Source organism: Anas acuta, chromosome 4 (assembly GCF_963932015.1).
Source record: "Anas acuta chromosome 4, bAnaAcu1.1, whole genome shotgun sequence".
Taxonomy (NCBI): domain Eukaryota; kingdom Metazoa; phylum Chordata; class Aves; order Anseriformes; family Anatidae; genus Anas; species Anas acuta.
The window spans coordinates 31,052,432-31,078,089 of NC_088982.1; the positions used below are offsets into that span (position 1 = coordinate 31,052,432).

General features: G+C 44.5%; 1 protein-coding gene across 3 annotated transcripts in view; it reads left to right on the forward strand.

The window, feature by feature from the left end:
• RASGEF1B (RasGEF domain family member 1B) overlaps positions 1–25,658 on the forward strand; it is a 134,331-nt gene that overhangs the window by 65,022 nt on the left and 43,651 nt on the right. Inside the window, exon 1 of one of the 3 annotated variants that reach the window (XM_068680479.1) lies at positions 6,647–6,669. The exons of 1 other annotated variant lie outside the window; for it this stretch is intronic. Coding sequence is in view for 1 of the 2 variants with exons in the window: in XM_068680478.1 (XP_068536579.1) it covers positions 8,583–8,636 (54 nt within the window). In the remaining variant the exon portion in view is untranslated. Of the gene's footprint in view, positions 1–6,646; positions 6,670–8,491; positions 8,637–25,658 lie in introns of those variants that run through there. One more of the 3 variants, XM_068680478.1, reaches the window with a different exon arrangement.

The following is a 25,658-nucleotide window of genomic DNA, read 5'->3' on the forward strand; positions in this document are numbered from 1 at the left end:
ATGTGGCTACAGTGGAGCAATCCGTACCTTAGCGTCTAGACTGCCCGTGTGTTTGGAGAAGAGGCGCTTTAAGGTGCGATCTGTCTGATCTATTTTAAAGTTGGCCTTCAAAGAAAGTGAGTCACACCTGAGAAGTGCATGTCTCTCTCCTTGGTCTGCTGGGGGACTCTCAAAGATCAATTCAAATCATTTCTATCTGTCTTTAGGTGAGGGGAATCCTAATTTTTTTCCCCGCTAGCAAGACACAGACTAAAGAAACCATGCTTCTGCCTCTTAGATTGAGCTTTTGCCTGATTTCAGAAGCTCTCTGTTCTTGAGTTTTAATTCTGTTTTGAAACCCTGGCTTACGGGGGATGTTGCTCAGCAAGAGCAAAGAAAGAATGGGAGTCATTAAGGAAGTATTTAAGTCCTCTGCTTCATTTTTGGCTCAGCCCTCCAAGATAACAGCTGGTTTTGACAGCTACAAAGTTGACAATGGAAGTTCAGATTAAACATGAATTTCTGAGCAGAGTCTTTCTTTTAACTTTTAAAAGCCCAGTCTGTGTTCTTGGCACTTAAGTTTGGTTAAAATTGACAAACAAAGCATACAATTTGGGAAACTTCTTTTCTTCTAGGAAAACTGAGTTGCTAAAGACTGTGTAGGATAAATGCTATGTCGAATGCATTGTGCTCAGATGGAAAATGACTCCCTTGCTTTGCTTTCAACATGGCATTTCTGGGCCAAATAAATGTAAGCTGAAGCTGTGGCTCTTCTCTTGAGACTAGAGACAACTGTGTGACAGAAGTGAACATGGGCTGTGTTTGGGTCAGTTCAAAAGGAACTGCAGTCTCATAGAGGTGGTGCTGGCAATTAGTTTTTCAAAGCGCGCTGATTCACAGACCTGATTCTCTTCTTCCTTTGGCTAGGATGGTTAGTTTTCTCTAGGCAAAGTGTGTCTGTCTGTACAGTGTTTCACAGCTGCCTCGCTCGGGTGTCAGCAGCTACACAGAGGCCAAGGTGGGAGCAACAAGGTTTTGAAGGTACACAACTTCAGAACTGCACATTCAGGACACCTTCAGAAAGGGTAAACCTGGAACAAAATGGCCAACATACTTTAGGTGTCCTGCTCTTCTCACTGTCGGAGGTTTTGAGTGTGTTCACCTTGAGCCATCACAACGAGAGGGCTAGGTTTACAGAGGTTAGAATGCAGTGCGCTCTGGCCACCTTTTGGAAGATACCATACAGTAACTTTGAAAAGCTAAAGAGCCCGAGAAGATTAGTCACTTCTGGAAATCGTCACTTGGGATGCTGTAAATGGGCAGGACAGATGGAGTGCCATACTCTGGGTCCGTTTAATGAAACCAGCTCATTCTGAGTAGAAAAGGCAGTGTAGGAGGAATATGGCATGTGGTAGTGGCATTTGAGAAGCTGTTTTGTACTTTCAGATGAAAATCATCGTCACGTTCTGTCACTTACCTCTTATGTCATTTGGAAGGGAAGGACAAAGGTCTTAGTACAACAAGACTGTTTTAAACCTTAGGAAATCCACTACGTAGCTAGCAGATAATTCAAAGGTTAGGGTGGTGAAAGAGCATGCCAGGAGAAGAAAAACACTGGCTTCTTACTGGAGGAAAAGGAGTAAGGTGGATCTGGAAATGCTTTGCCGAGAGAGGGAGAAAAGCATGTTTCTGGTATTGCAGCAGATGTTTTGGACTTAAATTTATGTTAGTACGTAACAGATCGGAGGACACACAGCTGAAAAAGCAGCAGCAACTTGGGTGGAATTATATGAAATGAGCTTTCAGGAGAGGATGCTGTAGAGAAGCCTTGCAAAGGAAGATTCTGTGATAAATAATGATATGGACTCCTAGCAGAAGAGGCAGATGCCGTTTGCTTTGTTTGCCTGCAAGAGAGTCAAAGAATATAGTTAGTTGTGCGATTGTGTGTGTGCTCTTATGCTGCATGACACTGCATTGTCATATTGAACAGACACATAGGATTTTGCAGGAATTTTGGACGAAGACAATTTTTTCAATTGCAGAGCAAATGTTCCAGGCATTGGAAAAAATGCAGCTGAATGGATGTGTATTTGGTTTTCAAATGCTGGGTGTTTTGTTTTTTTTTTTTTTGTCCTTTCTTCACATTGAAATAGGTGAACTGCTGTATAGCTGGTTTTCACTTAACCTTGTGCTTAGAAAGGGACGGATGTGGTCATTTGTTACTATTTACTTACATATTACTGCATTGTACTGAATGTTTTGAACCAAAATATAATTAAATCTGCAGAAGGTGCTGAGCTAGCTGTTGTGGGATAGCCAGAAGCAATTTATGTCCTTGCTGATTTTTCTTTTAGGTTTTGAATAGTAGCAACTTGATTCTTTTTTACAGCGTTATGTAAACTGAGTATGTCACTTTGCCTGTTGTACTTTCTGCCTGTGGTGCAACTTATTTATAGGATAATTCGTAAACCTATTTATCCAAGCACTGCCTAGTCCTTGCACCAGTTCTGCAGAGCAGTGAAGATGTCACTGGTCCAGATCACCATGCCTGGGATACGGTGAATATTCCTATCTTGCCAGTTTTTGGTCTGGACTCCAAGCTGCATATCCGCCATCTGTTGTGGTTTCCCAAATATATCATGTTGCAGAGGTAAACATGATTTGCCCGTCTTCTGATACTTGTACGTCATGCTGTCAAAGTGTACCTGTTGATTTTAATAGGTCCATTTATGCAAGCACAGGAGAATAACTTGTTAGCAGAAAATAAAGTTTGTTGTATGCCAGAGCACGAACACAGACCATTTCTGTGTAAACTTACAGAACCAAAGTTTCCATGGTTGATGCAGGTTTGTGTTTTTTTTTTTATGTTTTTTTTTTTTTTTCTTTCTTCTATCTACGTCAAGTTCTGGGCATGGATGGCTTGTCCAGCTTTATCTAAATGGAAGTAGTGGAAGGATCCAGAAGTGACTCTTTGTGTCCTGAACTTCTGGATTCCTAGATAGTTATCTAGTATTTCTAGGTAGTTATCTAGAAACTAAATAGCTTTTACACCTCTGCCCCAAAAGCATAGGTGTCCTGCATCCTTCTTGTCTGCCGCTGAGCTGTTTCATGGCCCTACCATCCAGACAGCTGTCAGAAACTTTTCAGATGTGTTTTAGGAGTATTTCAAATCAGCCCTAGCAGTTTAAAGTAGTGGAGTCAGAATGAAAGTGTAAGGGGCCCACACGTGTTTAAACTACATAAATTTATGAAAGGTGAGACTACTCTACAAGCAGTGTTGATCATAAAATTAGTGATCAAACTAATTTTTTTTTTTCTGTCAGCTTCTTTTCCCTGGGGCTGAAACATCCTCACATCCTCTCAGCACCGAAGAATAAGGTGGGGCTCAGCAGAGCACTGACTTGTGTGCTTGCTTTCAAGATGCACAAGAAATAGTCTCACCTACTCTTTCCATGGGGTGTGCTGTTCTTTCCAGAGAGCTAATTGTAAAGCAGAGTGCATACACTGCATGTGGTTGTGCAGTGAATCCAGACTGAAAAGCTGTCCTCCTGTGTCAGGCTTTTCTTTTTCTTTCCCTTTGTCTGCAGTGTCTCAGCACAGCCCGTCAACTCTTGCCTCCTTCAGCGATAAGTAAGGACTTGTGGGTGGCTGGGGCTGTGTCAGTATCTGCTGCCCACAGATGAATGCTACAAAATAAGGGTATTTAGTACAAAGAGTCCATTTCAGAACCTGCCTGCTTGTCAGGGGCTGTTCAGGGTGGTTTGTTTTTCATTAGCAAGAAAATTACAACTCTGCTTCTACATTAGATGATTAATGCTTCTGATTGCTCTGATTTGAGACAAGTGAACTTGTATTACTCATACAGTCCTGGTGATGTGTCTTGGCCTCTTTGTGTTCTCACCTATTAGCTGATAATAGGAAAGATAATTAAGGTAGATAAATGTGTGACTGAGGATTTTACTTGGAAGAAAGCCATTTTGCACAAAGGGCCAGCCGTACCCGATAGCCTCCAGCTGCCTGGTGTGCAGGGGCTGGTCCCATTGCTCTGCAGTGGGATCGGGAGTGTCGGCTGCCCCTACAGACGAGTCCCCAGGAAGAGGAACTGAAGGCTCCAGCAGTTTGGGCTTTCTCTTTTGACATAGGCAGGTTTGGAGGAAGCAGAGGTGAGACTCTGCTTTCTAAACACGCCGCAAATGCTGCCAGCTCATCCTCCTGTGACTACATCAGGAGGAACTCCACTGCAGTCAGCGGGCCTAGTGAAACTGGTGGGAGAAAGAGGAAGGAGAGCTGCTCAATGCCAAGCGTTTGCATGGCTTTGAAGAAATCCACATCGTAGCTGTCTCTGAAAACCCAGACCTGGCTTTTTGTCCTTTATGAAGGTGAGCCTTCCTCCTAGACCGTGGAAGCTGATGTGGTCCCTAGTGTGCCTAGAGCCTGCACCACCCGTTGCAGCAGGAAGGCTATGGCCCACCTCCACAAGCTGTTTGCAGACCAGGTGTGGCAGCCCTTGCTGGCAGCTGTGCTGGCACTGTGCCCACATGTGCTGTTGGCAAACTCGAAGTTAAATGTTCCTGTATTCTGCATGGGGTAGTTAGCACACGCCACATGTTTAGCTCAGAGAAACCATGAACGTACTTGCAATGTGTTGTGTTTTGTGAGATGGTGCCTTACAATTACTTTAGGTTGAAAAAAACTATTTACTGGCAGTTGTTGCTTCTTTTGGATGAAGCTAAAGAAGCTTTTTTGGGAACATTTCATTCTACTGAATGGGTTCTGCACTCTCTACACAATGCTGTTTTATTGTATAAAGGGGCAAACTGACCGAAAACCAGTGTGTGTATTCAGTGTAGCTCTCCGCTGTTTTAACTTAGTGAATTGCATCTATTTACATAACAGATGATTTTGGCCCAGCTTGTGTAGCAGCTTCACATGCTTCTCATGAACAAAACGAAGCAAGCTGTAAACAGCCGACCCGGTGAAATGCCTGTATCAGCCTGTTGAATAACGCAACGTGACGGTGCAGCGGGATCCGTGCTTCTGTCAGTAAGAGCTGCAAGCTTTGCTTTCCCTCCTCATTCTCTCTCCCTGGTTGTTGGCAGAAAAGCCTTCTCACCCTGACGATAAAGAAAGCTCTTGAAATGTTATTTGAAAAAGGTAGCAGATAAAATGGGCGGCATGTACTGGGCAAAGACAACCAGGCATGTGACTGGTAATCACACTAGGGTACAAGAGAAAGGTGTTTAACAGCAGCTGCTTCCTCTCCTTCACAACCTCAGTTGAATTCCCTTCCTAACAGGAGCATGCATCCTGTTGGAAAGAGATGGCTGGAAAAGATTTTGGTCATCTGTATTTCAAGAAAATAAATGGCCAAGTTGAAATCCCATTTTTCCTGGGGCGGGGGCTGGGGAGTTGGTAACGGTGAGCTGATGTAATGCCAGTTCTAGAGGCCACGGTCCTGTTCGCCACATGCAGGCTGTGCTGGGCTGCAAGGTGTGGTGACAGCTGCAGAGCAGAGGAGGAGGTGATTGGGAAGATGCTGCGACAGCATCTTGTGCTCAGGCAGAGCGAGTGGGAGTCCGGCTTCTGTTCTATCAGGGGGGTATAACAGAAGGGAGAACATTCATTCTCCATCCTATGGGGTCATTTCTAAAGCCTGTGACACGTTATCCAAAGATAAAATGCTTGTTAACCCAGCTAGCTGTTCCCATCAGATAGAACTGAGCAATGTGTTAATGCCCCTCAGCAGACAAACAGCCATCTTTCTAGCCAGCAGGATGTCTGCTTGTGAAGCTGTAAGCAGGTTCACTTTCCCCCTAACTTCTCTGGGCTTTTATTTTAATTTTTTTTTTCTGATTTCCCTTTTCCTGCTGCTGTTCCTTTAGCATCTTGAGAATGGCTTTAGGAACAGAGATAGGAATGTCTTCATTTGGTATTAAGGTTTATTCTCTTAAAATTTGAGTAAAAAATATGTGGTTTCATTGGTTGTGTGCTATCAGGCTGTACTGATTTTACAACAGAGCATACCCCAAGGATCTTTCTAGGCTGTGGACAGCTTTTGTAGAGGTGATAGTTTTATGGGGAGGTTGTGCTGTCTGGATGTGGGAAGAGAGCGACTTAGGACTTTGAAGCGAACCCTCACTCAAGCTTCAGGCCCACCATCAAAATGCCATGCTGTGGTTCAGCTCTAGTTCTTCAACCATAAAGTCTGGCTGAAATATTTTCCCTGTAGAGATCAGTAACACAATTCTCATTGACAGCAGCAGGGCTGCTTTCACCTTACTTTAACAACAACCTAAAAAATTGTGGAGAGTAGAAGGCAACTTATTCCCTGCTGTGCAGTGTCACTGTCTGTACCCCCCTACCCATGGTAGGAGTGGATTACTTGCCATGAAAGCATGTTGCTGGGAGGCAAGTTACTCAGCCTGATGGCTCTGCAGCCTGAAAATGGAATGAGCTCTGTATTTCTCTAAGTGGAGTTAGTGTAAAGGGGCTTGCACGATAACAGATTTGTCACAGCTTATTGTGAGAGAAGGACGAGGAAACAGAGGGCACCGTTTATGGAATACAAATTGGAAGCTTGAGCTGCACATGACATGGATGCTGAATGGTGGTTGTAAAGAGGAGTCTAAATGGAAATGAACAAGGAAGATGGATTTCTTTCAGTTTGACAGGCTGCATTTTATCCATCAGGTCTGTAATGATGCTGTTGCTCTTACATGTAGGAAAGCTGACCTGAAAAGGCAGGGACACGTAGCAACCTGCTCTCTACAGGCTAGACGTTTTCAAAAAGCAAGAGGTACTTGAGCTGCTGACTCCTTGCAAATGTGTGGTGTTGTTTTGTGTGTGTTTTTGTTTTGTTTTTTAAATCAAGCAAGCAAAGAGATGGCTACAAAGCATTATTCACAATAGAATAGCTTATGAGAAGTTAACTGTGGCAGAAAATGAATGCAACTGGCTAGCTTGTATGTGACTATCAGAGAAAATAACACAGCTTTTGATTTGAAGAGCATGAGAGATCAGTCTTTGTGAGTATTTAATAGCATGGATGCTTCTGAAAGGAGGTGGCTGTAATCCCTCTGTAATGTGGGAGGGCATTCTCATTGGATAATGGTAACATGGACAGTGGTTGCTGTACTTGCCCATGGCAGCAGGGTTGGGATTAGATGATCTTTAAGGTCCTTTCCAACCCAAACCATTCTAGGATTCACTCCTACCTACCTGAGCGAGGAGGACACTGTACTGCTGCTGTAGCAGGAGAAGCAGCACTGGGAGTTGCTCCCTGCTGTGGATGCTCACTGCAGGACCAAGCAGGGGGGAGGGAAGCAGCTCTTCTGTCTGTGCTGCTCATCCTGGAACTGCCTGACCCCAAGAGATGGATGGAGTGAATATCCCTGCAGCATCAAAGCTTCTGTGGTGTTTGACCTCGAGTGTCAAGTGTAACGCAAAAGAAATGTGACTGGGGGGACCCAGGAGCAATAGCCAGCTGTCACTGAGGGGGATCTGCGGGCAGGCTGGAGAGCTGCAGCCTGGAAGATCTGAGCTGAAGGGGGCTGTGGGAGGTTCTCCCAGGCTAGAAGCGAAGCTGTGAGCTTTGAGCAAGCGTGCTTGCGAAAAGGAAGGTGGTCAGATGGAAACTCATGTGAGCCTCATGTGAGTGCTGGGATGAACTGGTGAAGGGGAAGGCCATTCAGCAGGGGAAAAAGAGGGAGCTACTGAGGGCTATTTCTCACTTTTCTCCGTTATAAAGACTTGGAGAGGGGGCTGTTGTGCACAATTTTGATGTGGGAACGCTGGTTCTGGGGGTCTGCACTGCGGCAAGCACTTTCCAGGGGCAGAGGAGAAAATGGTTTGCTTCCCACAATTTTTGATAGACAACATAAGATAAAGGATGGAAAAATTGCCTATTCCTATTTTGTTGATCAGGAGCTATGCTAGTGGGACTAAATTTGCTGAGAACTGACTGCAGGTTCTCTGCTTTCCCACATGGTTTGGAGAATGCAGCACTGTCCTCCTCCTTGGGATCCTACTGTATCCAGCAGAGGCCAAATAAAAATAGGCTGAAATATCTGAAGCTCCTTCAGAGAAGTCTGCTCAATTTACCCCACTAGCAGCAAGCTCTGTTGCTATGTGAGGGGACACCATGTGAGATTAGCTGCCTCAAAAAAAACCTGTACATTTGTACTAAGTTTGCCTGATGCTTCTCAAATGGGACTGCTAGCGTTATTTCAGTTTGTGCATGTTTTGCACGTACATAGATCCCATTTGACTCTGGTTCTGACGAGCTTGTCTTAAATTGAACACAAATGCTCGCACATTCTCTCAACGCAAAGCATATCCCCAACAATGCTGCTTGTCTTAATGGTATTTTCTATATGACGTGGGTGGCACCCAGCAGAAATGGAGCTGCTTGAGCAATGCACACATGAGGTCCCAAGCAGCTGCCTGTAAGATGCCATTTGTCAGTCGCCTTGAAAGAGCAGAAGCATCAGGAGTGCCTATAGATGGGATTTTTTGGCCATTACTTCGAGGAGCTGGCAGATCTTGCACTCTGCCATGTCCAGTGGTAGCTGGCAAAGTGCCCTCAGCACTACTGGTGGTTGATAATGAGCAACCCCTGTCCTTCGGAGCGCTGGCAGATAACAAAAAACACCTGTAAGGTAGGAACAAAACAAGTAAGATTAAGTTTGGGGGGGGGTTGTTTCATCTCGGGGGTATGCAGCTACTCAGGTGATTAAGCTATGCTGCCTTTCTGTCATGGAGCACGATTACACAAAACAGGCTCAGAAAAGAAGTGGAGCTCTTGAGTTGCTGTGACTGGAAGTCCTCTGGCACAAGGCTGCAATGTGCAGCATGTCCATCGGGGCAGAAGGAAGTTTCTGGGGTTTTCCTTCTTTTTCTATTTTTAGCCTTTCTGGAGACAGGATACTACTCTCATTTCCTCCGTGGAAATCCCCCTCCCATAATTTTTACAGCTTCTTTGTGTGGCTTGAAGGGAATTTCCAAAGAACCTAGTATAGCTTCTGTTGAAGTCAGTGGCAAAGCTGCGGCCTGCACAGTGAGCAGAGACGTGTTCAGACAGCCTCTAGCTTTCAAATTCCCATTAGAAAATACCATTTTCTAAATCACTTCCTTAGTGTTATGAAATGACATATTTGTTGTGCACAGTGGGATCTAAGCACTGCAGTGGATCTGCTGGCAAACGGGAGGGTGCTCTGTAGCCGTGGCCTCCCAAAAACTGCGTGAGGGATTCTCATGGGTACCAGTGCCTCTGGCAACGGACAACAAGTGCCAGCCCCGCAGCCTCCAAGATCCACTTGGAGAAGTCAGCAGGAGGGGAATGGTTTAGCCCTTTGTAGCCACACAGCTGTTAGAGTGCTTTTATTGACCTGGCTAGGAGCTCTCTGGTGAGGAGAGCTGATTTAGAGTAAACAAACAGCAAACTGACCGGGAATAAAGCTCTGGAGAACTGAGCTTCCTGAATTCTCTGCTAGTTCAGAAGTGATGGTATGTAATGACATGGGGAGCTGGAAGTCTCCGGAGTGTTTTAAAAATTATTAAATGTCAGGATGGGTTTTTAAATCCTCAGCCTTTGGTAGCACTATTTAAATTGACTTTTAGCACATGTCATTCTGGCTGAAAGGCCTCTTTAATTTTTGACTTGGAGATATGAAGTGCAATGGATCTATGAATAATTCCCGAAAGCATAAAAGGAGCAGGGGTCTTTTTCACAAACTGTGTTTGTAATACCCTCGGTGACTGCTGGGTGATAGCGAGCTGTTCTGAAGCTGGAAGCACTGGCATAGTTGGTGCAGGGTTGGTGTTTTTCCCCCACTATCAGACTGTTCCAGCCTCTTGTCAGTAAACTTCAGCGCACTGCCTGTATCGGCTAGTTTTATTATTAGCCAGGGGTTACTGCTGGGCACTGGGTACTTGCGGAGCCAAGGAAATTAACTGCAGAAGGAGACCTTGGGCAGAACTTGTAATGGAAACCCCTGAAATGGGTGTGTGTTTTCATTCAGCCCTGTTTTAACAGGATTTCAGAGGGCACTGCACCCGGGAGGCGATGAGGTTTTGGGTGCCGCTTTCTTCTGCTGTGTAAAGTGGTCCCAGGGACCTCTGGGTCTCAGCCTGGATCTGCATAGGAACTTGTGGGCATCCCAAGGCTGCTTGGCATCTGGTTTTTAAGGCAATCTGTGCTATAGATAGTGGCATCACATGATTTTGGGGAAACATTTGAAATACTGCAAGCAGGCAGCAACAGTCCAGCTTGAACTGGAATCGCAGCCAAGGAGTTGTTCAGCTCCAGAGGCCCTCTCTGTACAGCAGACTGCATGCTGTCAAAACTCCTTTGGACTTGAGGATTTAACCATGTCCTGAAGACTGTCACTTGTGTGGTGGTTTTACTTGGGTGGGCGACCGAGCTCCACCACAACCTCTCTCTCATTCTCCCTCCTCAAAGAGGGAGAATGAGATGAAATACGATGCAAAGGGCTCAAGGGTTGAGATAAGGACGAGGAGAACACACAGTAATTATTGTGATGGGCAAAACAGACTTGGCATAGGGAGACAGTAAGATTTATTGCTTATTACTAACAAGCTAGAGAAGTGAGAAACAAAGGAAAGAAACCAAAAGCACCTTCCCCCCCCCATCCACCCTCTTCCACCTCCTCCCCCTGAGTGGCGTGGGGGAATAGGGGTTATGGTCCGTCCATAGAGCTTCTTCTCCACTGCTCCTTCTCAGTCACTCTTGTCCCCTGTGCCGTGGGGTCACTTCCACAGGATGCAGTCCTTGCTGATCTGCCCACAGGCAGCTGCTCTTCAAGAACTGCCCCAGATACGGGTCTGTACCATGGGGTCCATCCCTCAGGGGCAAACTGCTCCAACCTGGGTCCCCCACAGGCAGCAGCTCCTGCCAGGTCACCTGCTCCTGCGTGGGCTCCTCTCCACGGGCTGCAGCGTGGAACCCTGCTCCACCGTGGTACTCCATGGGCTGCAGGGGGACATCCTGCTTCACCATGGTCCTCACCACAGGCCGCAGGGGACTTCTGCTCCGGCGCCTGGAGCACCTCTCCCCCTCCTTCTTCACTGGCCTTGGCACCTGCAAGGCTGTTCCTCAGTCCTCTCACTCTCCCAGCTGCTGTGTGGCAGCATTATTTTTTCCCTGTCTTAAATCTGCTCTCACAGAGGTACAAACAACATCGCTCATTGGCTTGGCTCTGGTCAGCAGTGTGGCCCTTACCTAACATGGGGCAGCTTCTCACAGAAGCCACTCGTATAGCCCCCAGCTACCAAAACCATGCCACGTAAGCCCACTACAACTTGCCAGAGATTTCTCCTGCTTTTTACTGGCCTCTGAGGAAGCTTTTCTCTTCAGCCCATCTCCAGCAATACCGACTGCCCAGCAGGGCTGTGTGCTTGGCATGGTGCCATGTCCTGTTGCTCTTTGGCTGCTGTGAAGTGCAGCCCCAGAGGAGCTTTCAGCCAGCCGAGCTCACAGCCGTGTGTCTTAAGGCCTTACCTTCAAGCAATGTGATTTTTACCACTGACTTTGCAGTAAGTCTTAATTCAAACTAGATTAAATACAAACAAAGGTGGTTAATTATTTAAAGCATAGAAAAGACCAAGCCCACTGGGGGAAAAAAGAAAACTGAAACTAAAAGCAAGCTTTATTTGCTTATATCAGGATGTTACCTAAAAAGTGTCGTGTATTTGGCTGGCATGCTGTGGACACTTCTTGGACCCACAGTCCTAGAAGCTGATGGCCTAGCTTTGGTCTTCAGATTTCTCTGAGAGGATAATGTCTTGGTGTTAGCCTATTTCTTGTGGTCCTTCTGCCTTTTAGGAATTTTCCAGAGGTTCTGTCCACTGTGTCCTTTTTCCTCAGATGTTATTTATCTCTGGCAGCTAGTGACTGTGACAGCTCCTGAGAAATCCAGATATTTCAGTGGAAATTCATGTCATTGCCTGTATGTATTAAGAACTTCCTGACTCATGCAGGTGTTAAACTCTCACATCTTTCACCCCACACGCCTACTCTTCGGAACATACAAACAGCTGGTCTTATCTCTTGACCCGATCTTCACATCTGTGGCAATATTTATATAAGCTACAAAACTGGATACAAACATCCAGAAGAAAGAATTAATTCATGGAGCTCATTTCTGGGACTTGAATGCAGTCAAATGTGATGGTGATGAAACTTGAAGCTGATAGATGGCCTGCCCACCACATCACCCCCACTTGTATAGCTGGTCTTGGGAGGGCTATTTTTTTTTTTTCCAAGTCTGGAGATCTGTCACCGTCCTCTAAATGTGGCACCTTGCCATATCGTGGGTGTAGGATAGGTAGGATTATTGGTGATATAGTTATCCATGCTGTTTGGCTTGTGTTACAGATTATATACAAGCACTGGAAAACAGATAAATGTTTTCTGTCACACATGATCACAAATATTGATTAAAATAAAATTGGTTTGTTGGGTCACAGCATTCAATTTTTAACTAAAATTTACCAAAATCAATCCCTTGAGTGCAGAACAGATGTCTCTAGCATTTTTTGTTTTGTTTTGTTTGTTTAGTTTTATTTAATATTTAAGGAAAAAAGCAAATAACCCCCAAACCAATGCTTTCTTCACCACGGTCTCAGCAAAGATATTGTTTGAGGTAGATCTTGGTCTTCATATAAACCCTTGGAAAAAAGGCATGGGAAACAGTGGAGAAAAGTTATTTCCACTCCACATATAAAAGCAAGTAGTAGTACTGTGCAAAATACCACTCTTTCATTTCTCAGGGACGTCGTGTATGTTTTATTTCTGTTTTTGCATCACGTGAACTCCGAGTAGCTGGGCTTTGTTTTGACTTTGAACAAAACCAAATCTTTCAAAACAAAGCTCAGATTAGACTGCTCTTTTTCATCCATTTTGTGGTCTGATCATATGAAGTTAACATATTTCCCATGGTTTCCAGCCAAAAGCAATAGTCTAAGTTTCATGTGAAACTCAGTAAACATTTGTGTTGAGTTGGGCTCAAATTTTGAGGTGATTTCATGCAATCTGCGATGACTTTCAGGATTACAACTGAATCACAGCAAGTAGTAGAAAATACCTGTCTTGGTTAAGTTCCTTGTCTACCTCCTGGGTATTTAACTTGACAACTTAATGTTTCTGTGCTTGGAAATAGTAAAATATAATTATGGTACCACCTGCTAGCATCCTTTGAGCAAAGAGAAGCAAAAGGCAAATCAAAACCTTGTTACACAAGAATATGTAACTGCTGGATTTTTTTCTTCCCTTTGTTCTCCCACTACAGGGGAAAGTTTCTGCAATCTAAAATGTAGTGTAGTTCTCTATTTTAAATATCTGATTGTTCTAAATACTGCTTTTCAGCCCTGAGTGTTGGATGCTACCACTGGGATGAAGTGAATGAGACAAACAACTTTTTTCTGTGAGTGCTGGTCTTCTGAGTGAAGCTTGGTGATCTTTACCGAGGTGCAGGCAAAATGAGCTGTCAACCCAGGAGTGATTGTGTTGGGTTCAGGCTTGCCAAGTGCTGGACTTTCTGGGTTCCATCTGTCCAAACACTCCACAAATGCACAAAATGCTCAAGAGGCTTCATTACAGACACACAGTGTGCTCTTAAGTTAGGAGGATATCCTTGGCTGGATTGAAGCCCGAATGACTTGAATAAAACTTTGACTCATTTTATTTATGTGCACTAGGGGAAAAGAGACAGAAGAACTGCCAATGAAGTTGAATCAGAATGGGGGGGGGGAAAAAGATGAAATTTTTAGAGTTACTTGGATGCTTAATGTTGAAGCCAGGGGTATTCCTTTCCCCTCCTGTGTCTTAGCACAGGATGAAATGCCTCAAAAAGGCCGCTGAACAGTGAGTGAGCGAGCAGCTATGTTACTGAACACAGTATTTCTTCTCTCCGAGCAGTGACAAAGGTGGAGCTGATCTAACCACTTTTCTCCACTATAGTCCTTCCCCACATCATCCTGGTGCTTTGGCTCTGGTGCTCATCAGATCCCTTTGCAAGGACGTGTGTGCCTGTAGAGACTTCCTGACAGTGTTGTTTCCCCAAAACAGATGACGTGGAAATTTTTTCAGATCATGCTTTCTTCCCGGTAGGAATGGACTTAGCAGTTCCTCGTGCCACAGCTCATGCTTTAGAGGGGAAAATCCTGATGCTGCTGGAGCAATGTGCCCTGCATGCAGTAGGAATTTAGTGAAGTACTGTGCTGAGACAGGTAGACTCTCAAAAGGAAATCTGTGCTTTTAGTCAACTGCATTCACTCCTTCCCCTGCGGGTGCAGGCAGTGCTGTTAAAAATCATCTTCACTCGGTGGAACCAAGCCTAGATAAAGGCTTCTGTCCTGCTGGCTGGGCAGGGCTGTCACCAGCACACAGCCTCAGTACCATGGCTGTACTGGCACCGCGATGTGGAACAGCAGGTGTAGCAGGATGCTGGCCAGACCCTACTGAGATGTAAGTGGCACTTTGCACCTCGTTGGATATCAAAGGGGACGTGCTCAGAACAGAGAGTTCCCACATCCATCCCTGGTGTCTCTGTAAGTAACAACGTGCTGTCCTGGCTGCCTAAAATTAATGCAGAGGTATGTTTATACATGTGCTACTGCCAGAAGGGACGTGGTTCTGCATCTCTTGGTGTTTTTTTCTGGCTTTGTTTGTCTTCAGGTGTGCTGGGAGAACTGTTGGTGGGACAAAAGGGTGAAATGCTTTGGGAGGCAGATATAAAATCTTTCCCTTTACTTCTTACCAGTACCCAAGCTTGACTCCTGCCATGGGCTCCAACGTTGTACCAGCCACAGGCAGGGGTGAGCTGGGCATGAGCTGCAGGGGGAGAAGCTCCTTAAGTTGTCATCTGCCCGGGAGAAGTGGCTCTTTCTCTTTTCATGAGTTTTGAGGCAGGTTAGTTTTCCCTTTATTTACTGCATGTGCGCAAACGGAAGGTTGCTTTATATTATGGTATTTCTGCGCTGAGGGACTATCCCTGACCTCAGGTGAATGAGTGCAGGTGTGAGTGAGTGGTCAAACAGCCCTGGGAAACGGGACAGCAAGCGTCAAGAAGATTTAATCGTCAGGAGGTGAAACATCTCCCGCTAACGATGCAGGCTAATCACCCAGTGCTGCTTTGTGTGCATCAGTGTCAAATGCTGTAATGGGTCTAGTCAGAAAGTATTTCAGTGATTACAAGCTGCTTGTGATTAAAATTAGTACAATTACATGAAAGAAATCGGATTTGTTTAGTTGCCCAGAGACACCTTTTGTGGGAATTAGAACTAAATTTCCTGTATTAAAGGATAAAACAACCCGAAGAGAGTTCATTTGGAAGGTTATGTCAGCATCAGCCCTAGTGAGCCCTGTATTTTCTCTGACAGTCTGTTTGCATCTCTTGTATGTTGTTAAAGAAAACATTTCCCTTTGAAATGCAGACAGACTTCAAAACATGAAAATAATATGCCTGCCAAGAAGAAAGATCATTTTTATTGGTGAAATTAATGGAACAAAGTTAGAGAGCAGAGATGTGCATTTTCCCACTCTAGTACTAGGAATGTGTTTGAGTTTTTTCTGGACAAAAGCAGAACTTAATACTTTCCTCCAACACCCACACACACATACTGAAAATTGGCAAATTGATAGTGTCTGGGTTGATTCAGAGCAAGAACGCAGAGTTTGAGGGGGTGGTGGTGGCGCATGTCTGCTTAAATTTATATTTTTTATATTTATTTTACATTCCTGCCCAAATTCTAGTGGTGCCATTTAGTGGCCCCATCATATGGCAGCAGCGGATTTACCTCTGAGCCTTGCCCACTTGATGCCAGGCAAGAAGAGTCGTAGTAAGAGCCTTGTCTGGATGTTTTGTTTTTATCGGCTGTTTTCTGAAACAGCCCTGCAGAGCTTGCTTCTCCCCTTTTCCCTGTACCTGTGGAAGGTACAAGCAAGCTGTGACCTGGCAAGGTGAGCAAAGCAGCCTAGGGATTTTCATTCAGGCCAGTCTGAAGGCAGCGTGTCTCTGTGGCATGATGGAGACGATGAGGGAGAACAGACCCTGGTGCTCAGGGATTCTGCTCAATGCAAAAGGTACACAGCTCCCGGTCTCACTTTGCCTCAATATTTAGGCAATGCAGGCTCTGTTGACCTCAGTTTGGATTTCCTGCTCTCTAATGTTTTCTTCTTGAAATCCTAGCTCCTGGAATCATAAATTTAAATGAGAATCTCAGATTTGTTTTGTTTTGTGTTTCTGAAGCAGCAAGGGCATTAAAAATCTCCAGGCTATTAGCTGTGAAGCTTCAAAAGCACAGAGGTGACTAGATTAATAAGGAAAAGAAAGGTGGTGTTTCTCTCAGGCTCTGGCTTCTGCATCCTGGGAGTCTTCCCTATTCTTTTTAACTGATTAAAGGTAGAATTGTTGTTTGATTCCTGGGTTTATTGTAGTGAGGAATATTTTATCTGGTTTTAGCTCTCTTTCTACAAGCTGGTATTGTTGCACAGACAGCTTGCCATATGTTTCAGCCTGCGATGCTTTGTTTTTCCCAATATCTGCTTCTGCTTTAAATTCCTGTTTCTCCAAAGTCCTTGGTGATTTTTCAGAAGGCATTCGTACTTGCTTTGTAGAAATAATCAGGGAATCAGCTGGGAGACTTCTCAAAACATCTGGACAAATGCAGGATTACTATTTCTCTGGAAGTATAAGTAGGGAAGCTGGGGGCCAAGCACGTGTGTGTGGCCAGGGGAAAGTGGCAGGGGATTGCTTGAGAAGTTGTTTGCAGGGCAAGGGTGCACGCAGTCATGTTTTTATATATGAATAATCTTGCTGTACACTATGCAATTTGGTAATTCTTATGCATGTTATAGTAACCAGGGCCTTTCCATTGATTTCCACAATGTTATGCAAATTTGTACTAGCTGAAGGTTTGGCTCAACAGCTGGAGAACAAAATTCAACTTCACTTAGCTAGGAGATCAGCTGCTAGAAGTTGCTGTTATACTTTGATCTTGTGAATTAGCTATTTCATGTTAACTTCACTGAGTTCTCAAAAAAAAAAAGGAAAAAAAAATGATTTTATTCATTTTATATGTGATCTAAAGTTCAGTTCTCAAATGTTGAAGGAACGTCTCTTGGGACAGACAGTGTGTTTCTGAAGACCATTCCAGCCCTGTCGTCTATGAAATTTGCTACTGTGTTTGGTTAAGAATCCTGTCGGTTCAAGATCTTCTAGGATTTTTTTAAATTGGAGTTTTCTCAGAACAGCAAATGTCTTTGGTGTCATTACGTTTGTGCGCTTCTGCCTTGCGGAGTAGGTGAAAAGGGATAACACATCAAATCCTCAAGCTCTGCTCTGAGAGCAAAAGGTAAAGCAGCCTGGAAGTTGTTCTTTTTCAAGCCAATGACCCTGCAACAAGTCAATACTTGCAATGTTTTCAATATTCTCAGTATTCACAGCCTAAGGGCATGGCTGGATAAGGTGGCAGTTCTATATTCAGTGAATTGTTACCATGGCAGAGCTGGTTTGAGATCATTATCCACCACGAGAACCCTACTACAGAGCTGGGATCCACTTCCCTGGCTTCAGTGTAATTGCTTCTGCCTTGCACAGTAACATCTTGAAGTTACAAGGGGCTGCCAAAGGGTGTTATGTGGGCAGCACATGGTCTTGCATCTGTTTTTCAACCTACTGAGCTGGGGAAATGCCTCTAGACTGCTCCCCTACCATGGTACCATGGGAGGGATATGCAGAGGTTCAAGATTATGAGCATCCCACTGTGAAGGTGTGACCTAATCAGAGGGATGGATTTTTTAATGCCTCCTGATAAACTCAGTAAGACGAGGAAGGGTTTTCTTCCCCTGGGGAGACGTGCAATTACTCCATTCCCATGGCAACTTCCCTTCAGTGGAATGAGCAGGGCTCTGCAGGATCTAGCAAGTGCTGCAGCATTAGTTTAATAGCCTTTTAATACTGCTTGGCCTAACATCAGCAAAATCATAACTTTACTGTCTTATAAAATAAAAGTTTGCATACTTTAAAAGCTGCTGTAGTGAAAAACACCAAGTGAATCAGCAAGTAAGTTGACCGTTGTAGCAGTACGTAAGAAACACTGGAGTTCTTGTCTTTTGTCAGTGAGACAGAATTGCGTGCAGTGTAAGGGATGCTAGCCTGCCAGCCATCTCAGAAACTTCTTGCTGCTGAGAAGGCAGTGCATGAGCCACATGGGAGTCTTCGTTTTTCAACTATTTTAGACCTAAAATGGCACTTCTTGACAGCTCTCCTGCAAGAATGAAATTTCTGCTGTGTTGTGAACGTGAATGGTGCTAAACATTGCCAGCCTCGAAGAAACCTCACTGCTTTCAGAGTTTCTTGGAGTGCTTCATATTTCTACAGGTAGAGCTGTTGTTAACTGTTGTAACAACAATTTCCCTTCAAACAGTACAGTTCATAACATTGTCAGTATATAACATAGAAGCATAACTTCCTCTACCTTATAGCTAACTGTACATTTTAGGGGAAGGGAACTGAACAGGCTTGCATTTCAGCTCTCTCCCATGACTTGGCACATCTTTTACTTTAATTCAGAAGACTGGTGAGAAAGGTGAGAAGTTGATCTAAAGGTAAAGCGAGCTCCTCTTTATTCTGTATCTTCAAATGCATGCTGATTTTTAAAAAAGCTTGTATTTGTTGCTGTAATAGTAATAAGTAGAGAGTATGTGGTGGTGGTATTGTGTCAAAATACACCATGTTCTGCATAATAGGTCACCTAACCCTAAACACCCCCTATCCAGGTGGGGGGGGGAGAAGACGTTTTGTCCTTCAGCCCCTGAAATAATTTCCAGTGAGATGTTTAGTCTTGCTGGGACCACAAAGAAGGAAGCAAACATTTGTAAAGCTCTGCTCTCAGCATGCTGTGTGCTTTAGCAGCTGCCCTTCTACTTGAAGGTGCAGGCAGCAGAGCTGTGAAACTATCAGTGATGCAAAACCAAGATGCAGTTCAGTTAGAAACTTTAAGTGCAGTTCACAAGCATGGCTTCCAAAGTTTCAGCCTTAAGAGTTTCATTTCTTCCTGAAATGCCTGAAAGTCTTCCTCCTGCCTCTCTGTATCACCATCAGTAAGAGGACTCTGCATGCCCAGTCTCTGTCAGAGCAGGTCTTACCTGCCCTAGCCAAGTTCTTCGTGATGACATAAATACGTCCTTGAAACCAAAGTATTTTTGCCAAGTTTTCTTTGCAGAGGAAAGTGGATGGGAAATAAGCATTTACCATTTGTTAGCAAGCCTACACTGCTGTATAATCTCTACATCACAGGAGTCTTTCTCAGAAAATACCATTGCAAAAAATGCATTTTATTGATCTGTTTGCCCTCAGCCTCTGTACTGCCTTTTGTATCATTTAGCTAGAAGGATAAAATGAAAAGGATTTTTTCCCAGTAGGTTCTTGTATTCTGATAACGATTTTCCTTTGCTCTCCCAGTTTCCCCAAAATAACATTTTTCAAAACGAAGTATTGCTTGGGAGAAGCTGCAATTTCTTCTGTTTTTTGGGAATTTGAGACGGAAAACAGGCTCAGTGGTTGCCTTTGTGATGAGATTTTTTTTCCTCCTGGTTACTGCCAATATATCCTTCACTAATCCTAGTAGTAGCCTGCATTTTGTCTGGGACGGTTCTTACCAGCTCTGTAAAGGCCTGATCAATAATCTAATAGTTTTAATGGAAGAAATTCCCGAAGAGTCAAACAAATATCAGTTTCCCTGCCAGGGTTAGGCGCGCACCGCCTGCCGGGTGTGGAGATGCTGGATGTTGCTTGCCTTGGGCTGCAGCTCACCTCTGCCACGCTCCTCAGCCAACTTCCCAAACAGGGGGCAGGAGCTCGCACCAGGAGACAGTCTCTGCTTCCCCCCCCAGGTGCTCTGCAGCACCTGTGATCTCAAGCAGCTTTCAGGTTGGTGCTGGCTTGTGTCCCACCTAGCAGAGGCAGGGACGTTTCAGGGCTGTGCTCAGAAAAATGAGAAGTCACCCAGGGTACAAAATCTTTGTTCCCTCTGGCAAGTGTATACTGGAAATCTTCAATACATGGGCATTACTGTCACTCTGCAGCCTTCTGGGTAGCTTTGCTTCCCTTTTAACACAAACAAACAAACAAAAAAGGGCCTCATTGTCCCTGAGGACCTGTTTTATTTGCCAGATGCCTCACAGCAAAGCATGTATTGTTTCTTTGTATGAAACGTCTGTTTTTCAGGCTCTGTAGATATATTCAGAGCATACCTATGCAAATGGCTTCCCTTCAGCAGCTTGATCCTGAGCTCTCTGAAGCAAGTGTAAATAAAGGGGGGGGGAGTCTCTCAGATTCAGGCTCTGTGTAGCAAGACCTGTTTTTCTGCAAGCGTTGCATACAGCTAGGCCTGACTGTTGGTTCTGAGTTGCGGTCTCCAAAATGTGCCAAACGTGGAGGCTGATGTAAATCTTTTTATCTTTTGTTCACAAGCGTTGTTGTGGAATAACAAGTGGAAAACTTCAGGCTCTTACTTGGTGGTACGGCTCCCCCGCACATACTTGGGTTTGTATGGTGCAAGGACATTGCTCCGAGCAATCTGAAGATTGCTTGATAGCGTTTCTTTATTTGTTGCTATACATTTTTAGATTGTATCAAATTCAAAACCTATTTGAAGTTTCTGGTAAGCATTTGGCTCTTCTTTGAAATTCAAAAGGAAAAGTTCATATCATGGCCTTGTTCCATAAAAGCTAGCAACAGTCCTCGTGAGGCTCAGGGGCATATGCACATGGAAACACAGACACTTTTGGGATAACCTCCCTCATTTAAGCCAGTGCAGAAGTGCCTGCTGACTTCTGTGTTTGGAGATGATTTAAAAAAAAAAGTTATTAAAGAAAATTAGTAGCGGATATTCCGGCAGTTGTGAAGAATTCTCAGTAAGGTAGTGCTCTGAAATGAGAAAGCTTTCGTATTAAACCAGCTGGGTGACTTCTGTTTGTGTGTGAGTGTCAGAATTGTGAACAACTGACAAACCATTTCCAGTGGTTTGGTTCTAAAAATGTGTGCGAGTCTGAGATTTCCCCGCTATCAGCATTAGGCATGTGGTTGCAAAGGAAAGTGACTTAAAATACAACCAACGTAAATCAAAATCGGAAGTCAAGGAGAACATCTGCTTTTTGCTTTTATCATGTGACAGTCTTTTTTATGGACTTCCTTAAACCATAGTCTTGAGTCTCAGCTATCCCTAGACCACTTTAATGGTAGATCAACTCCATGTTTCAGCAAAAAGAACAACAAAGGAAAAAAATGAGTTTCAATCCACGCTTTTCTGAATTGGTTATGTCTTTGTTTTCAGTGGCAGAACTGAAAGCAGAGTTTCTCATGAGCTCTTTTTTTGTGTCTCCTTATCTATTTACAGCAAAAGTAGTAAGAGTAACCTTTCTCTCTCCCCATCCTATGTGCCTTCGTGTTATTGTGACTCATGGGTCAGCTACATGGAGCAAAGGTTGGAAGAAATGATGGATAGTATGAAATTACTTGAAAGTCTGACACTTCCAAGGCAGTGTATGTGAATAGTCTTGTGGAACTGAATTATTTGCAGGTGTAGGATTTGTTCTTATTATAGTGCATGCAATCTGAGTGTGGTCTCTGGCTTGGCTCTGCCGTGAAGAAGAAGAAGAAAAGTCCAGAGGGCACAAGCAGGCCCACTGATAGAAAAGGTTTGCAGGTTGGTCACTGCCGTCCGTCAGGATCTCTGTGTAGTGGGAATACAGCTGCTGTGCAGCTCTGTGTTGTGCAGGATGAGGGCCCTGCCTCCAGGGCTAACTTCTGAGAAGTTCACATGTGTAGATTTATGAGCTAATGCTCTGTTGAAAAAAATTATTTTAAGGACAAATAGATAGTTCTGAGCAGCATGCTTACATCTGTTTGTAAATAGCCCCTTACATGAAAACTTCTGGAGCGTACTGTTAGTTGATGTGCTTTTTTTCTCGCCTCTGAGACGTGCCTTTTGTGAAACCTGAAAACCTCATTTCACTGGCAGCTTTCATCACAGCTTTGGAGTGATGTTGTACTCAAGCGTGCTGATGGGCTGGGTCAGTGAGCACCTCCTAACCCCTTAAGCTGTATTTGAATCTCTGTGGTTAGGACAGCATGCATTGCCTTTAGGACTTCAGGGGCAGATGGTTGGCTTTACTGCAGTTATGTATTCATTGACTGTTCGCATGAGGATGGGCCAGGGGTGAAGATCCCTTATTAGAAGCTTCACTGGTCCCCTGTTGCTTACCAAAATTTTTAACAGCTGCTCCAGACACTCCAGCTAAATGTAGGCAGATGAGACTGCGTGACTTATCCTAACACGTGAACGCAGGCCCACGACGGCTCTGGTTGCCAGCAGCTCTTTTCTTAGGAAGTTCTTGTTGCTTATAGTTTATTTGTCTTTAAGTACAATGTTTGAGTCCCAAATTGTAATTGGTGATAAGAGCTACAGAGATAAAGGTCTTTGAGTACTGTCTTCCGTGTGTTTGCTCAATGGAGTACACTGCAAATGACATAAAATGAAGAGTGGTTTCCTGCTGAGGAGACCTCTAAAGGACTTCCGCACCTGAAACTCCTGCGGTGAGCTCCAACAAACTTGCTGATCCCTGGAGTGACCTCGCTCTGCTCCAGAAGGAAAATATCAACAGCAAGGGACTGTATAGATGGAAAAAAGCTCTGTGATGATGCTGGTGGTGCAATGAATTCAAAATGCAAGTGATGGGGGGAGAATAAATAAATATCCCTGCAGTAAGGATGCAGAATGTGATTTTCGGAGTTATGTAACTTAGTTTTGATTTTAGACCACTCACTTCTGAGCTAACTTGATTTTCTAATGAACTTTGCATTATTTGCAGTCTGTTCAGTGGTTTGTGCTTGGAGGTAAGATAAATGTGGAGATCTGGAAAAAGAATACTCCTATGTGTTACTCCTGCCTTTGGAGTAACACATAGATGAAAACGACTGCCTGCCCTGCAGATCTGCTGGGAAGGAAAGCCTGGGAACTACCAAGTGTAGCAGGAATGAGAACTAAAGAATGCAGTTTCCAGGCTGGGTGTTTTCGGTTTGATCACTGGATTTACCTGCCTGTAAGCCAGGTGGATCTAAGAGGAATCTGTAAAGAGAATACTTGGATAATATTCTGAATCTATACAGAGGGTCTGTAGCCTGAAGAACGCATCCCATAGCTGCCATTTTGCTGTTTGAATTGGTCCCTTGGAAGCTGAGGATCCAAAATGCAGTTGCCTCCAGCTCACGGATGAGTGCCAAGATTTCTGAAGCCTCCTCAGGCAGTTGTCTGCTTTTGCTAAATGAACGTTTGCAGTCGAACTCTGGAGTTTGTAACAGGAGGAGTAAAGAGCCCACAAGTTTAGACGTGTACTGTAGCCCTAAACAGCATTGGAGAGTTTTGAATGTATACACAGCAGTTAACTCATGAATTTACCCCTTAAATTTTTGGAAGTCTTATGCACGCTCAGAGGGCTTGTGATGGTAACGGCCGCACAAAACAAAGGGAACTTGTGCGTTGGCACAGACGCCTTACCCTGTAATATCCAGCTAGACTCAGCTGCAAGAGTGAAGCCAGCGTCTGCAAACCCTGCTGACTTCTTTGCAGGCCATGTTACTGGCAGAGGCAATAGAAAGAAGCAGCTGGGCTTGGCTGAGGAGCTTGCTAAAGCACACGGTGAGATGCCACACAGGTTGCCCAGTGAGCCCATGGCCCTGCCACGTCAGCAACCTGTGCTCTGTGATTCCCTGCCCCCTGCCAGGGTGAGCTGACTGGGAGAAAGCACACAGGGCAAAGGCAGGAGTAAGACTTTTAGTGTAATTTATAAGCCTGTGCATGACAATCTGTATCCGACCCGTATTTTAATAGATGGAGTTTTAAAGTCTCAGAGGGAAATGTGGTTGTTGGGCAGGGATGGGCTTTGTCAGGGAGAATTTGGAAAGCTGTTTCTGTGCTATCTAGCAATGTTTTCTGCCTTTCTATGGAGCAAAAGCATTTCGTAAGTGGCGTTATTTCCTCAGTTCCTCTTTCTACCATGAAAAGTTACTTGTGGTAAAGGCAGCTGGCGTGGGACTTTGCGGGGTAATTTGGAGACAATTGGTGATTGAAGGCTGGATAAAAATTGAGCTGCCCTTACTTCAGGGGAAAGCATAACTCACCTTAGGGCTGCAAGGCTGGGAGGTGGTGAGATGGAACAAAACAGAAGCCCATGGAGCCTGGGCATTTTTTCTGCTGAAGCAGGTTGGTCTCCTGTGTGTTGTTCCATTTCCCGTGTGTCCAGATCAGCCCCTGGGCTCTGCGGAAGGAACTGGCATTAGCTCAAGAACAGTACTGATGCCTGGGGTTGGGCGGGATGTCTGCAGTCCTGTAAAGCATTAAGGACTGACTGCTCTTCGAGCCATTAAGCCCCACCGCAGCTCACATCCTGGGAGTGCAATTTGCAGCGTGGCGGGGTGTGCGCTGTTCTGTCTGGGTCTGGGTTGCAGTCATCAAACTTTCCCTTTGTGCCCAGAACGCAGACAGCGTGGAGGGAATTATTAAACCCAAGGAAGTCAGCGATGAGGAGGGAGGCGAGCTTTCAAAGGAAGTGTGCGGTGGGGTGGTAAAACTCGAGCAAAGCAAGTATGCGATATCCAAAAAGGATCAGGATGCTGATTGGATCCACATGTCACAACAAAGTGCAAGGGGAAGACATAACTAGCACAAATATGGGCAGACTGAGCTACGGCGCTGGGAGACCCAGCATGTCTTTGACACACAGCCTCATCTCAGAAATGGGAGTTTAGCTCCATCTCCCTGGGAGCTCTCACGAGCTGCTCTGAAGCCTTCATAGGATCCTTTAGGCAGAAGCCTTTTCCAGCGTGTTCTGCGGAGTGCAGGACATTGTAGTTGGGGAAAGATAACAGACTGGCACAGACTGTACCTCTCTCGCATTTAGTCAGGATTCAACTGCTTGTTGTTGATGCTTTTCCTTGCTTTTAATCTGTCTGTACTCCTGCTAGGCTATACGTTGTCTCAGGAAGTAGCTGGAGAGGGTGATCCCATCAGAAGCAGAGAAATCATCTTTTCTACTCAGCAGTAAAACTTCAGCCTGGCGTTTGAGACTTCCATTCTTGCACATCAGCGGTAAAGCCCCTGCACCTTTTTTTCATAGTTCCCTATGCTGCAAAAAAAAAAAAAAAAAAAAGCTAGCTCCATTTTAAGGCACTTAAAAGTACCACATAGGAAAAGATTGCAGATTTTGAAGTTGCTTCTATTAGTGTTGGAAAAACCCTAGCGTAATTTGTGAATTGGTTGCACGATTTATACACTCAAGTATCTGTGCAACTTGAAATTTGTTTGTCCTTACTATTATCACCAAAAACATGTTCCTAAGTACACTCAGTTAAAGCAAGCTTCAAAAAATACCAGCAAACAAATAATTTTGAGAATGCTCACTTCTGGAGAAGCTGTCATATTTCAATGAAAAAACCTCCAGAGGAAGTCCACCAGATATAGTTCCCTATGTTTGCTGGAGAATAACAAGATTTCTCCTGCTTCTGAAATAGTAGCTGAGCCACCATTCATGTCCTAAAAGAAAGAAGCATGATGACAACAGTAAAATAATGATTAGTATAATGCTGGATTTCCCATCA